This window comes from Pelmatolapia mariae, linkage group LG16_19, assembly GCF_036321145.2.
Source record: "Pelmatolapia mariae isolate MD_Pm_ZW linkage group LG16_19, Pm_UMD_F_2, whole genome shotgun sequence".
Lineage (NCBI taxonomy): Eukaryota > Metazoa > Chordata > Actinopteri > Cichliformes > Cichlidae > Pelmatolapia > Pelmatolapia mariae.
The window spans coordinates 61,274,377-61,288,792 of record NC_086241.1 but is presented as its reverse complement, the minus strand read 5'-3'; the positions used below and the strand labels follow the sequence as shown (position 1 = coordinate 61,288,792).

The window sequence follows — 14,416 nt, the reverse complement described above, 5'->3', positions numbered from 1 at the left end:
ACAATTGTAATAAAGAAAAATTGCTATACTTTCTCTTCTAATTTTGTGTTTGCTGCAGGAATCATCAGTGGCATTTTTTTCCCCAAAGAGGGTTAAGTGGGGAGTTTGTGCCTGTAGTATATTTTCTTACATCTTTAAACTACCTGTATGACTCCTAAAATCCAAAGAAAGGCTGGTAGCCAGTATATGTGTATATGTATATATAGACATATATTTTTAGGCCATCTACTCATCGGAAGGTTGGTGTATTCCTGGCTGCTCCAGTCTGCATGCCAGTGTACCCTTGGGAAAGACACTGAACACCAGGTTGTTCTCTGATGCATCCATCAGATTATGAATGTATGTGAATGTTACACAGAAAGCACTTAGGTATAGAAATAGTGCTTGAATGAATGGGTGAATGAGACATTTTTAACACAGAGCTTTGATTGCTCAAGTAGAGTAGAAAAGCCTCATATAGCAACCAGTTTAGTTACCATAGATGTACATAAAATGATCATTAAAATTATTCTCGATGTCACAAATTAGAAAAATAATGAAAAAAAAGTGAAAAAAAGAGGGCACACCAGAAAAGAGCCAGAGGCAGCTTTCGCTCATTAATAATAATTATCCTTGCGTTATTTGTCATGGCCTAGAGGTGAATGAGACAGTTCTATGATAAATTTGACGTAGAGCGCCACAATAATCCACAGAGAGTATTCCTGTTAAAAACAATAGAAACTCAGAAGTCATATATAACAGCTGACCTACTGGATGTGATGAAGAACCCATTATTACATGTAAATGCGCATACTTCCCAAACTGTGGTCCTCCAGAAATTGCTTAAATTTTATGGAATTTTTAAGGTTGAGCCCGGTTTAAGCAACAAGGACGTAGATCTATGTTTGTTTCTTCAGTGTTAAACAAGCAAATACTCTGCCTCTCCTTCTGGCACCCCATGCTTCATAATCATATTGAGGACCAGACGCATTCCAGGTTCTGCTCTAAACATAGGTTGTCTGAACTCAGTGATACCCTGCAAGATAAACCCAAACTCTTGGCACTGAGCTGCAAGACGTTCACCTGTAGTGATTATGCATGAGCTGTCAATAAAGTAACTCTCGGCAGCATCAATATAAGACATGCTCCCCGCCCCGAAAGCTTTAATAAATGTTGTCCCTATGAGGGACCTTATTCTCATCAGAATTGTGAGTGAAAGTCCGGCGAGTTTTGAGATTAGTTGGAAGACAACAAAAACAAGAAACCCTTTACATTATGGAACCATTGGCAAGAGATATATTTGACCAATCACAGCCAGCTGATGAAACAACAGTCAAGGAAGAGCAGCACTGGCTGTTTGCTTGCATCGTATTGCTCAGAGTCCTGAGGAAGTGTAATGCTCTCCAAAGCTGCACTAAAGACAAGCATGCCACCCACACTAAAGTGCTGCTAGACCAGACAATGGAGGGCCTCAGCATCCCAAAGATCATAGATCTGTCAAAAAAGCAATAAAGCAATGAAATTTTCAGCAATGAAACTGAATTTAAAAGAAAACTTAGTTGACATTCTGTTGCGTTGGCAACCACCAAGATCCTGCCAACAGACATTCAGTAATACTCATTGCATAGTGTTAACTAAATGTGAAAGTTTTCTACATGTCCTAGTTTACGTGATTAAAAGAAGTTATTATGCGTGAGAATCTCTCAAATGTCAAATACTTTTCCACTAAACAGTCGTCTTCTACATTGGTTAGGTTATTTTTAACAAACATTTATTAAAACTTATAGTTTGCTTTTGTTTTATTTTTTACTGCAATTCTTGTAGAGTAGCTTTTATAGTGATAATTCAGCACATGCCACAAATTAAAAGCCTTTCCTCTACACTTGGTTTGTGGGCATTTTATTTTGAAATGTATCTCACTCCAAAGGACAGTCTGTGATGCCAGTGTGATGTCATACATTCTGCCAGAGAAAGTCATAAATAGGGGAGAGTCAGCCAACTTTAGTGAGTTCTGCAAGATGCATAACACAATGACTGAAGCAGAAACTGAAATGGATGTGAAACCCAAGGTAAAAGAGGGGCAAAACCAGAAAAGAATGCTTGAAGAAGCAAGAAGACCATATACTCGGGCAAGTGCTCGTGTTAAAGAGATAATTAAAGTCCTCACGGAGCAGCTGAAGGAGGACTCTAATAATAACCCCGAGGTTCTCACAAATGACAATCAAGCACTTGTCAAACTGGATAAGCTGATCTTGACCCTGCAGCAACAAATCATCCATACTACCACAGAGCAGTGTGTGGAGTCTGCCATTGAAACCACAGAGGCTTCACACACACAGTCTGTAGGCCTGAAGTCTTCTAGGGAGGCTGAATTGGAGGACCAGTGTAGGAACCAAAATGAGCAGATAGAGATGCTCCAGAAACAGCTCCTAGCATGTCAAAATCAACTCCAAGAACAGGCAGTTAAACATAGCCAGGACCAGGAGACACTCAAAATGGAAATCAGACACCTGAAATCCCAGCTCTGCTCCAACAAGACCATTCTTCAGGAGCCTCTGGAAGAAAAAGAGACCGGAGAACAAGAACAGGAAGAAAAAGAGGACTCCCTGCCACAGACCTCAATGTCTCCTCAGGAGCCTGCGGGAGAAAAGGACACCAGAGAGGCTAAGAGCCCACCAGAGGTAAAACCACAGAAAAAGAAGAAGCGGAACTGGTGTGAGTAATCACATCTTGACCACTTCTTTGCACCACATTTACCTCTAGACCTTTCACACATTTGCGTTAGTTCTCCTTAATTGTAGACCTTATTTGCTCCCAATAACAATTCTTTTCTCTACACATACGACCACATTTCTTGGTGAGGAGGAGCTGTGCCAGACCTGGAACAACGGTAAGTTATAGTTATAAAAGAAAGAATACTAGGGTAAGGGAGTCCTCTTCCTTACAATACAACTAAATTGTCAGTGAACATTTAAACGCCACCTGGTCGCGACAGATGGCCACCCCTTCCTGGGCCCGGTTCTGTCGGAGGTTTCCCCCCATTAAAGGGGGGTTTTTCCTCCCCGCTGTCGCCAAGTGCTTGCTCATAGGGGATTTGGGGGCTTTTTAAAAAAAAAAAAGTTCACTGGCATCTCGCAAATATGTTTTAAATGGATGATTCCTCATCAAATGAGGAATCATCCATTTAAAACATATTTGCGAGTCACATTTAGTTGTATATAATTGTGAATAAAATTAATTTAAAAATGAATAAAGAATATTGGAAAAAGTAGATGTCTCATTGTTTCATATATAAATTTCAAATAACATACCATTTGATGTCAACATATATTTGTTACATTTGCAGTGCTCATAGTCTTATATTCTTATGATTCTGTTCATTTTATGAGTATATCCTTCTGCCTTGCTTCACATATTTACTGCTGCTTGGCTAGCTTTAGTCATGCCAGCATGAGCACAGGTAGAAACAGGTAACCATCAGAGATATCACATGTAGCTTGTGTTTAGCTTTGTGTTCAGAGTGTTACGGTCCTGGGCTGGTGGCCCAGTGTCTTCATTTTGTGATGTTGTTTATTAGTCTGTTTTCCTTTTGGTTAATGGTTTATGACTACTGGTGTTTTGGTTTCTGTTGTGTGTTTCCTAGCTTGTGTATTCCTTTGCCCCTCATGTCACTCTGGTCCCAGTACTCTGTGTTCCCTTCTTTCTTTGTCGGAGTTGTGTCTGAGTTCAGTCTGTGGATTTCCTGTTTTATTTTGAAGGTTTATGTCTTATGTCAGTGTTCTAGTTTCGCTTCCTCTGTCTCATTAGGTCTAATTTCTCCCGGCTGTATTCCCACCTGTTCCTCGTTCCCTTATGTGTATTTATAGTGTGTGTCCTCCAATGTTCAGCGTCGTGTCGTACCCTCAACTTGCTGTATGTTTTTCATCCGTGCTGCCAGAGTTCATGCCACAGTGCAATAAAGCTGCCTCTTTTAGTTCACTGTGAGTTCAGCGTTTGGGCACTCTTGTCCTGCCTGCACACAGCACACCATGACACAGAGTAACATCTGATTTAAAAGCAAGAAGCAAAGGACACTGAGATGTTCAGATGGTTTCTGACTCTCAGTGTTCTAATCAGCTGTCTTAGCATTGACATGTATTATTTGTTTCATATTATTTCTCTTGGAGGATGTAAGCTACATAGGTGCACATTCAATTCAATTCTGTTTTATTTATTTAACGCCAAATCACAACAACCGCTATATCAAGGTGCTTCATATTGTAAAGACACTACAATAATACAGAGGACACCCCGACAATCAAACAACTCCCGATGAACAAGCATTTGGTGACAGTAGTAAGGAAACACTCTTTTCACAGAAAGAAACTTCCCACAGAACCAGACTCAAGGAGGGACAGCCATCTGAGGTGCAGCCACATGTAACTTAATGAACAATGCCTTATTAAGAATGATGCAGACAGATTTTTAGTATTGATATATGGAAAAAACAAACAAACCCCAAAGAACCCCCCCCCCTCCAAAAAAAAAGAGTCTCCTGAAAAAAACAACAACTTTGACTTAATAAGCTAAAATGTCATCATTTGGTTTCAACACATAAATATTACTTTACTATTTTTTATTGTTGTTTTTTAATTTAGCATTTTTTTTTTTATTTTACAGACATCAGCTATGCCATCAACCAACTGAGATACCTGCTATAAAATGAAACTGATGCTACAAACAGTTTGTTTCAACCACAAATACTGTGAAAACATTTTCACAATACAGCGTTAAATTTGCAGTTAATGAGGGACTGTTGAAATACATGCTTTTTCTTATTTTAGTGTTACTGCCTTCACAGAAGTGGAGAGAGACGGAAACGTACCATTGTTTACAGGAAATAAGCTCTGCAACGGAGCTGAAGAAGAGTCCAGCTTGTTGTTCTTACAGTACAATATTAATGATAAAAGTACATTAATGGTAGCATTATTTAATGACTGCGTGAATGCAGCCGATTTTAGTATTATTGTGGTGAAGAAAACATTTTGGATATGTTATTGTATTAACAATTTCTAGACAAAACAATTAAAACACTGTCAAAAAAAATGCTTGAAGACCGAGTGTATTCCTTACTTAGAAATGACCTATCGGATGTGATACTAACACATTATTTACCGTCAGATGATCCTGGCAACTCAACCGTTGTTCCCTCGTTTCATTAAGCATTTCTGCATTATCGCATTTCTGGACTGAATGCGACACTGCAGGCATTCCTTAAACTTTAAGAATCTATTTTCCACACACACGTTTGGGACACTGCATTTACATTAGTAATTAAAACCATTTAGATCAAGTCACCTGGAAATACAAACAAAAAATTATGATTTATAAGTGTGCGGGTGTGCGCATGTGCGAACGTAAACCTTTGATGCGTCATTTCTCTTTGATGCGTCATGAGTTCTCTTTGATGCGTCACAGATATGAGAATTTGCGAGGGCACATATAGGGACCTTAAACTCACCAGAATTGTGAGAGAACCTTTGGCGAGTTTTGAGATTAGTTGGAGATCAGCAAAAACAAGAAACCCTTTATATTTCTTTCTTTTTTCCTTTCTTTTCTTTTTTTGGATTTATATAGCGCTTTTCGATTTTCATATTTAAATTATGGAACAGTCTGCAAGAGATATATTTGACCGATCACAGCCAGGTGCTGAAAGAACAGCCAAGGAAGAGCAGCACCGGCTGTTTGCTTGCATTGTATTGGTCAGAGTCCTGAGTAAATGTAATGCTCTCCAAAGCTGCACTAAAGACGAGCATGTCACCCACACTAAAGTGCTGCTAGACCAGACAATGGAGGGCCTCAGCATCCCAAAGAGCATAGATATGTCAAAAAAGGTCGTCAAATGGATCAGCAGGGCTGTCCTCAGTGACCTTAAAAAGGTACTAACTGCTGAGAAACTGAAAAACACAATTACTACACCAGATCCAGCTGTGGACATAATAATTGTGAAGGCTTTGCAGTTCTGTATGAAGGAAATCCTCGAGCAGATTGCAAGGAGGCCAAGGAGTTTTTGGCGTGACGATGCCATCAAATTCCTAATTCTTGCTGCTGGAATTGTCTGTGCCTTTCTTTTGGTGGCACTCCTCCTCTTGTAACAGAGCATAACAGCTGCAGAAGTTTACAACACATTTGCGTTAGTTCTCCTTAATTGTAGACCTTATTTGCTCCCAATACCAATTCTTTTCTCTACACATACGACCACATTTCTTGGTGAGGAGGAGCTGAGCATTACCTGGAACAACGGTAAGTTATAGTTATAAAAGAAAGAATACTAGGGTAAGGGAGTCCTCTTCCTTACAATACAACTAAATTGTCAGTGAACATTTAAACGCCACCTGGTCGCGACAGATGGCCACCCCTTCCTGGGCCCGGTTCTGTCGGAGGTTTCCCCCCATTAAAGGGGGTTTTTTCCTCCCCGCTGTCGCCAAGTGCTTGCTCATAGGGGATTTGGGTGTGTTTTCAAAAAGTTCACTGGCATCTCGCAAATATGTTTTAAATGGATGATTCCTCACTGTATGAGGAGTCATCCATTTAAAACATATTTGCGAGTCACATTTAGTTGCATAATTATGATTTCTGGGACACTAAGTCAGACTAATTTGGACAATTAATAAAAAAATGAAAAAAGAATATTGGAAAAAATAGATGTCTCATTGTTTCATATATAAATTTCAAATAACATAACTAAATAACAACTATTCAAAAGCTGTTTTCTTTTATTTGTGTCAGTGTTGATGGTATATTTGCACATAAACCACTACATTGGACTCTGATGTGTCACTCCATACATATCAGTTGTCCACCTAAGTGGTTGTCCACCTAGGTGGACATGTGAAAAGTTTTTTGAAAAGTACGTTTAAAAAAATTAAGTTCAAAAATCTTTTTTTCATGCCTAAAGATGAATAAAAATACTTAAGAAAAAAATCCTGATTGAGGTTGTCATAATTTATGCATGAAACAGTGTTTCCTGAAAACCCTCTCCTGTCTGATCATTTCCTGATAACATTTTAATTATCAATAATTGATTACACAGCAGTGGAGAGTCGATTTCATCAAAGTAGATGTCTTTCTGAAAGTGCTAAGTTTAAGAATATAATCCACCCACTGTTATCATCTTCAATGCCCTTCATCCTCTTCATCTGCCCACTACGTATGACACTGGATACTGTAGCACCTGGGAAAAATAGAGCATCAAATCAGAAGTACTTGACTCCCTGGTATAATTCTCAAACACATAGCCATTGCACAGCAGCTTTACACTAACGGACCGGCAAAGCGTTGGACTGATGCCAACACAAACCAGGTCCCTGACAATCAGAAAACAGCAGTTGTTGTGCACAGCATGTTGGGTCAACATATAACATGTGAGTCAAGTGCTTCACACATGCCTGTCAGGGAGGCATAGGGGACACTGCTGTTTAATAAAAAAGTGGGGTTTTACTGACCCCAAACTATGAAAGAAATGGAAAATTCAGTTTATTCACAGTATATTTTCTGTATCATTAACTGATATTTACCGGTAATAGAAAAATTGAAAGTTCTGTTTATATTACCATTTCCAAGCACTTCTTTTCAGTGCAACTCGTTAAATGTACTTCTTTATATCCTTAAACATACAATTACAACCTAATCCACCATTTCCTCAAGAATTCGTAAATTATAACTTTTCAAATTAATCTGTGCTTAGTACACAACAATTAATGTTAAATATTCTTTTATTCTCCTCAACTCAAACACTATACTAAAATATAATGACTGCATCCATCTCATCATAAAACAACTAAACAGCTAATACACGAGGACATGAACAAAATAACTCACAAACTTTCAAATTTGAGCATTTTTATTTCCTTGAAATCAGGTTCCCCTCATGTAAATGTGTTTATATACATTCATTCAAGTGGCTCCCAAGTGTTTTCTTCAAACAGGACACCCAACAAACAAAAAATGTCATACTTAACGATATGTTCACATTTAATAATACCCAGAGTACCTTTAAGTTAGAATCACTGTCTTGTGGTTGTTTTGCCTCAGGCAAACAGTTAAAGTGTGGTTTACATCCATGTCTGTCCACTTATGATACAGTATACACATGTAGTCAGTTATAGCCACTCACCTTTAATTACTGAACTGCATTTACTTCATCAGTGCAGGAGCTGTAATTTGCCATTATTTGAATACATTTGAACTGAAAACATTTGAAGGCCACTTTGTGAAATTCTCAGAGATGTTTTTTCATTATTGTGTTTAATTTAAGATAATCCTCATCTTAAATTAAACTTTTCTTCCATTTCAAAACAATCACTGGATAACTTGTTCGAAGTATATTATGTCAGTATTTAATAGAAAATCTTTGCATCACAATCTTGGTGCTTGTACACGATAAAGGATGTTTGCCAAACACTCATGAGAGGAATTAAAACAACAACAACAAAAACACCAAAAAAGTTTTATCAGTAAATTGCCTAATTGAAATTATTTCAGTGCAGAATAAACTTCAGTTTGTGTTTCTTTAAAAATTAATTTTCATCTGGTTTTGTGGGATATAAACTACTTCAGAGTTTTTGGAACTCAATTTTGTTACATCTGACTCTCCAAAGCTTTCTGTGAATCATATTTTATTATTTTATTGAATTTGGATCATCTGTACTAATCGTCAACATCATCAGTCTCAAATTTGTTGCAGTTGATCCGTTTAAAGAATTTGGCTAGTTACCTAGTTAGAAATTAGAGGGTGCATAATAGAGAAAGACATCTATTCTGTATTTTATTTTTTATTTATTTTTTTTATAAATAAAGACATTTCAACAACAGTTTCATGCTACAAATTCACAGGACATAAAGTGAGTGGTGTTCAAAATATCCTGCTGGCAACATTTATAGAGCCCCTGGTTGAGCGACATTAGTAAAGATCTGACATTTTACTTTTTATCTAAACCAACGAGAAAAAATGTGACAAACTCATTTCCCTTATGCGAACAGTCATCGGAACAATTCAGCGTGCCCTCAAAACTATACGGACCAGTTTGAGTGTGGGACCTTTTCCAGGAAATGCATCTCAGATGTCACCTGTTTGTTGTTTGAACCTGTAACATGGGCTTGTAGTCTAAGGGGGAGTCATGTTTAATTTAAAGTTGCTGCAGAAAAACAAAACGGTGAAATATGGAATCCCTATGCTTGTAAGTAACTTTTATGCGACGATATTTACGGAGACAAAGCAGTTTAAGCTAATATTTGCTAGCAGCTTAGCTGTTTTATGAATGCATAACCCCACCGTGGTGCGTGTAAATGACTTTTTTAACCAGTTCACTCCTAATATTGAAGTAAGATCTTGTATCTGGAACTTCATAATAGTATTAGTTGTTTTTTCGTTTTGTCTTAGTTATAGTTTAATTGCGTGTTAAAACCCATTTTGGGCATTTCCTTTCTTTGCTGTAACGATATTTATCTTTAATCGTGACTGTTTAACAGTATTTCAAACCGAATCCCAGGCTTCTATAGTTTCTCTTTATTAGGTATACAAATGTGAGTCGAAGCATCTTAAAGGCTGTAGTGCTTTTGTTGACAGTTTTAGGAAGGAAGCTGTATTTGTTCGTCTGGTAGGCCTACAGGCCTATATAGTGGACTAAATCATTAAGGTTTTAGATAGTTAACAATTCTTGTTCTGTTTTGAAAGTCTTGAAAGCTACAGTGACTGTAGCATTTATTTTCTTATTTATTTATATCCACTTTAACGAGAAATACCCAAGTCATACCATAAAGTACTGTGCAAAGGTCTCGAACCATTCCTGGATTCTTTATATTTTGCCTCCAAGGAGCCAAACTTCTTTTTTTTCTTAAAAGTGGTCTTCAGGTTTTCTGAAGGTCATTCAATTTTTTTCTTTGGACATTGACTGCCTTGTTCCCACTCATTTTCAGTCGAGTCCTTGTACTTGATCATTTTAAGAGGAATGTTGTTTTTTTTAAGCCCCTCAACTCTCACCTATTAATCATTTAAGCATAAATAGCCATCTAATCGAAAATATGATCCAGTGTTGTGTCTATATATAACAGAAAACAAAGTAACAAACTAAAAACAAGGCTTTTTTTTTTTTTACTAGTGCCATGTCACAAAAATATAGTTTTCCCTTTTTCTTCAGTTGAATCTATGAAAATGTCAAAGGTCCAGTAAACTAGAAAATTAGAAGACAAAAGAATTCTCAGATCTGAAAACGCTCTACAGCCCTTAAACAGTGTCCGAAAGTCATATCCTTACGAAATAAGGGAAATAATTGGTCAAGGACATGACAGATGACCTCACAGATGCATTTCACCCTTCAGATCCATCTACTGTTCACCTCATCATAAATGGCGTCACTGGCTGTCAGGAAGCCATTCTTAAGGAAGAGAAACAAAGAGAAAAGCCCAAGGTATACCAAATTACACAGGAGTCATCCTGAAAATCAGTGACAACAGGTCTGTTGCAGTAATGAATAGAAATCTTATCAAATTATTGGTTCAAACTGTCACCAATATGTGCAGAGGACCTCAGGAGACAAGTACAACAATCTGTTAAACATTGTAGAGGTCTGTCATGGTTTGGGACTTCAGTTCAGCCAGTGGTGTTGGAGATCTTCTCAAAACTGATGGAATTATGAACACAGAAAGTTACCATCAGATTTGATCCACCATGAGAAAGCATGTGATTGGCAACAGCTTCATTTTTCTGCTTTATATACTGTATTTACATGTGTGTTTATTTCAATAAATTGCCTGCTGCTATTTACTGATTTACCTAGCAAAATATAACAAAGTGAGGAGTGCTTCCAGACTTTTGCACGGTGCTGTAGATAACCACAATGCTTATGGTTCCATTCTCTTATATTTCTTATTTCAGTTGCTGGTAGTTGGTGGTTCCTTTGGTTTGCGGGAGTTCACACAAATCCGGTATGATTCCCAGAAGATCAGAAAAAGGGTTTGTAGTTTGATTCCTTTTGTATTTTAAAAAGAAAAAAAAAGATTTGGTCAAGGTTTATTCAAAGTCAGTTAATTGTCAGTTACATTTAAACTCCCAGATCTTTATGGTTACATAAACTGTTTAGTGGGAAAAACCCTTCCTATACAATGTAATTAAGTGTACAGTTCATGGGTAAAATAATTTCTCTCTGTACAATACAGTAGACAGTGTGCAAGTTCTCCACCCAGTGGTTGGAACTGTAATTGCAGCAGATTTCCTCCCAAGTGTAAGGTGTCAAAACAAAGCACACTCTATGTCTCATTGTTAAGAGCCCTGGATTGTTACAGATCAGTACAGTGTGGTCAATTTTTAAGACCTCTGAATTGAATACTTAGTCTACCCATCTTTTCAGACAAGCGGTAGAGTCAGTAGAAGAGCAAGCTGGGAGAACAAGCTCTAATAATTCATTAAATGACAACCAATTCATTAAAACGATGAAAGGCTGGGCATTTATTAGAAGGCATTACAATCTGATAAGCTGGCTGTGAGGGGAAGTAACTGTTTTATTTCGACATACGTTGATGCGTGATACGATCTTTTCTTATTACTGTCCATGTGAAGCACTACTAGACAGATGATGATGATGATCATCCTCTTCATCATCATCACCATCATCATCATGGTGGAGGAGGAGGGCGGCATTGGGCCCCTGGCACTGTGCCTGTGCCTGTGCAGCAGCCCCCACACTTATCGCTCTCTGCTGATTGGGCCTGCAGCAAAGAGAGTCTTGTTCGTCTCTCTCTGACACTGTGGAGTAAATGTTGAACTCTGCTGTGTGTGTGTTTGCATGTATAATTTAATGCATTGCATATCTAAAAAGTTGTATGCTCATGATTAAAACCACTCTTACTGTTTTTAGCTAGCCTGTTATCGGCCAGTTTCATTATTTTGTTCTCGCAGAGAAGTGCTCACTTAAGTCAGTGAAACCACTCAGAGTAAGTCACTGTGTGATCCAATTTGCATCTTCCCTTCAATGATTTGATTTAGCCTGGTGGCAGAGATGAACCTGAATGCCTTTTGTATTCCCTGTTCAGATTTTTGTGAACTTTCTTTATATCTGGCATACCCAGTTTGTACCCAGTTTCAGCTGCTAACACCTCCACAGCAGGTACCTGACTAACTTAGGCAAATAATTCCCTGGTCTCAATGCTCTAGAATATTCTGTATATTATTAATAGGCTGTAGTAATGTAGGTCTAATTGTAAATCAATCATGGTGTTATGAAACTCATCAGTCAGCTGTGTAACTGCAGCATTATTGCTGTGAAATATTAGAACTCATTAAAAGTAATGATCCAGAATGGGATTCATTTCAGCCCTATTCTCAGGCAAAATCAATTTGAATTGCAAAGTCCTCATGGCTCGACTGGACTCAACTCTCTCTCCGGTAACCTTCTTATATATATATGTATATATGTGTGTGTGTGTGTGTGTGTGTGTGTGTGTGTGTGTGCGCGCGCGTGTGTGTGTATATGTAACTGAACTGGGTAATGTTGATGGCAATTCAAGGAGAACAATTTGTACAGTAAAACAGGGTAAATTGGATCCCCCCTCTGGGTTTAGAGAGTTCTACACCGTTGAGACAAAGTGTAGAGTGTTTCTTACTTCTATTTATAGTCACAAGAAAAGTAGTTCACCTCTTCTGCATATGTCATCTTTTAAATAGCATAATACATAATATTTAATAACATCGTGGGAAATGAAATGGTGACCTCATTTGCAAGTTGCAACTATACAAACCTTCTCTTACCTCATTTTAGTACTTTTAATTTCCTCTTAACAAACTATCCACAAATCAGTCATTCAAGCAAGGGGAGCCTTTGCATAATCTCTTTATTTCTTACTGTTGGAATTTAATTCTGTGACGCTGTGACAGCTAAGTAAACATTTTGTTTCCTCTCTTTTTTCCCCCATCCTGCAGTTGGATCCTTCACTGGAGGCTAAAGTGAACATCCAGAGGCAGCCGGTCATACTGGAAGAAGAGTACGAGGTAAGGGGAACAAGGCTGTGAGACTAGCAGTGGAGTAGATCAAAGACTCTGACTTGTGTAGTGTGTCTGCAAGAAGGCTGGGAGAGCAAAAATCATGCTTTTAAGTTTCAAAATGCCTCACTGACAGAATTTTTGGTGCATTGTTAAAAATTTTAAGTACTAGGTTAATTTACAGGAAAGATTGACAAGATAGTGAAACCTGCTGTGATGTATGGTTTGGAGAAAGTGGCACAGACAAAAAGACAGGAGCTGGAGGTGTGGCAGAGGAAGAAATGCAGAAAGTGAAGATTTGGATGTGGACAAGACTGAACATTAGTACATCGGAGGGGCAGCTCAGATTGAGTGGCTTGAAAACAATGCTGAGATGGTTTGAGGATGGTGGATGTATTAGACAAAAATGTTAAATATGGAGCTCAATAAGGCAAGAGGAGAGTTTGTGTGACAGAGGAGGATGTTAGGATAGGATGAGATTGAGGCAGATGATCCGCTTTTATATTTTTTTGTTTGTTTTTTCATTCAAGGCATCTTGGAGTTTAACTCTGCCTCTTGTGGGTTTTTTGCTCTTCAGAAGCTAAAGGAGATGAATTTGGACGAATGGAAGAACATCCGTGGCCCTCGTCCCTGGGAGGACTCCAGGGAGTACCAGGAGCAGCAGCGCAGGAAGCTGAGCAATAAAGACTGAGACTGGAGGACATCAGGCTGAGCAGGCTGCACATTGACACGCACACAAATACACACCGTGAACATTACAAGAATGAACTGTGGAGAGACCTGAGATTCAGTTATGGTAGTCTCTGCAGCTTCAGTGCCTGGACTCTTTTGTCTTTGCTTGTGCAGGAATTCAGACTTAGGGAATATACATTAATAGACGGTAATGGTTTCTTCTGGTTGTAACACGTTCACAGCTATTAGTCAGACTGATGTATCATCAGGACGATTTGTGCTGTTCACAGATAAATTCATGTGGTGTCCAATATTAAGTAATATTATTATTATTAATTTTCAGACATAATGCAGTCATAATACACATGCTGTCTCCATTGTTTTCAGCACGTGGAACAGAGTAGGCTTCACACCTGAATAGGTGGTGGTGCAAAGTCAAGCGGTGTTTTCTGATTTGCTGGGAAGTTGATAAACAATGACTTTATCATCATTTTTTTTACTCCCAAAATACCAGCATTGTGATTGGCTCAAGCTGTCCATTACTACTATTATTATGCCATAGAAGCAAAACTGGTGTTGTAATTAAAAAAAAGTTGATACTTATAATTTTATGCACAAATATAAATCAGGTGTCACCTGTCTCAGCCAGCAGGTGGCCCATCTGTGTCCTGCTGCATCTTTCCACAAAGAAAGGATTATATATCCATGTATGATTTACATGACTCAATAAATTATTGTTGTTTATCCACA

At 38.1% G+C, this 14,416-nt stretch overlaps 1 protein-coding gene across 1 annotated transcript; it reads left to right on the top strand.

Annotated features, from left to right (window-relative positions):
- Nucleotides 1-9,047: 9,047 nt before the first annotated feature.
- LOC134645728 (cytochrome c oxidase assembly protein COX16 homolog, mitochondrial) lies at nt 9,048-14,416 on the top strand. Its single transcript, XM_063499291.1, has 4 exons — nt 9,048-9,197; nt 10,895-10,972; nt 12,935-13,003; nt 13,572-14,416. Exons 1-4 carry the CDS (start codon nt 9,138-9,140, stop codon nt 13,683-13,685), a joined length of 321 nt encoding a protein of 106 aa, XP_063355361.1. The 5' UTR covers nt 9,048-9,137; the 3' UTR covers nt 13,686-14,416.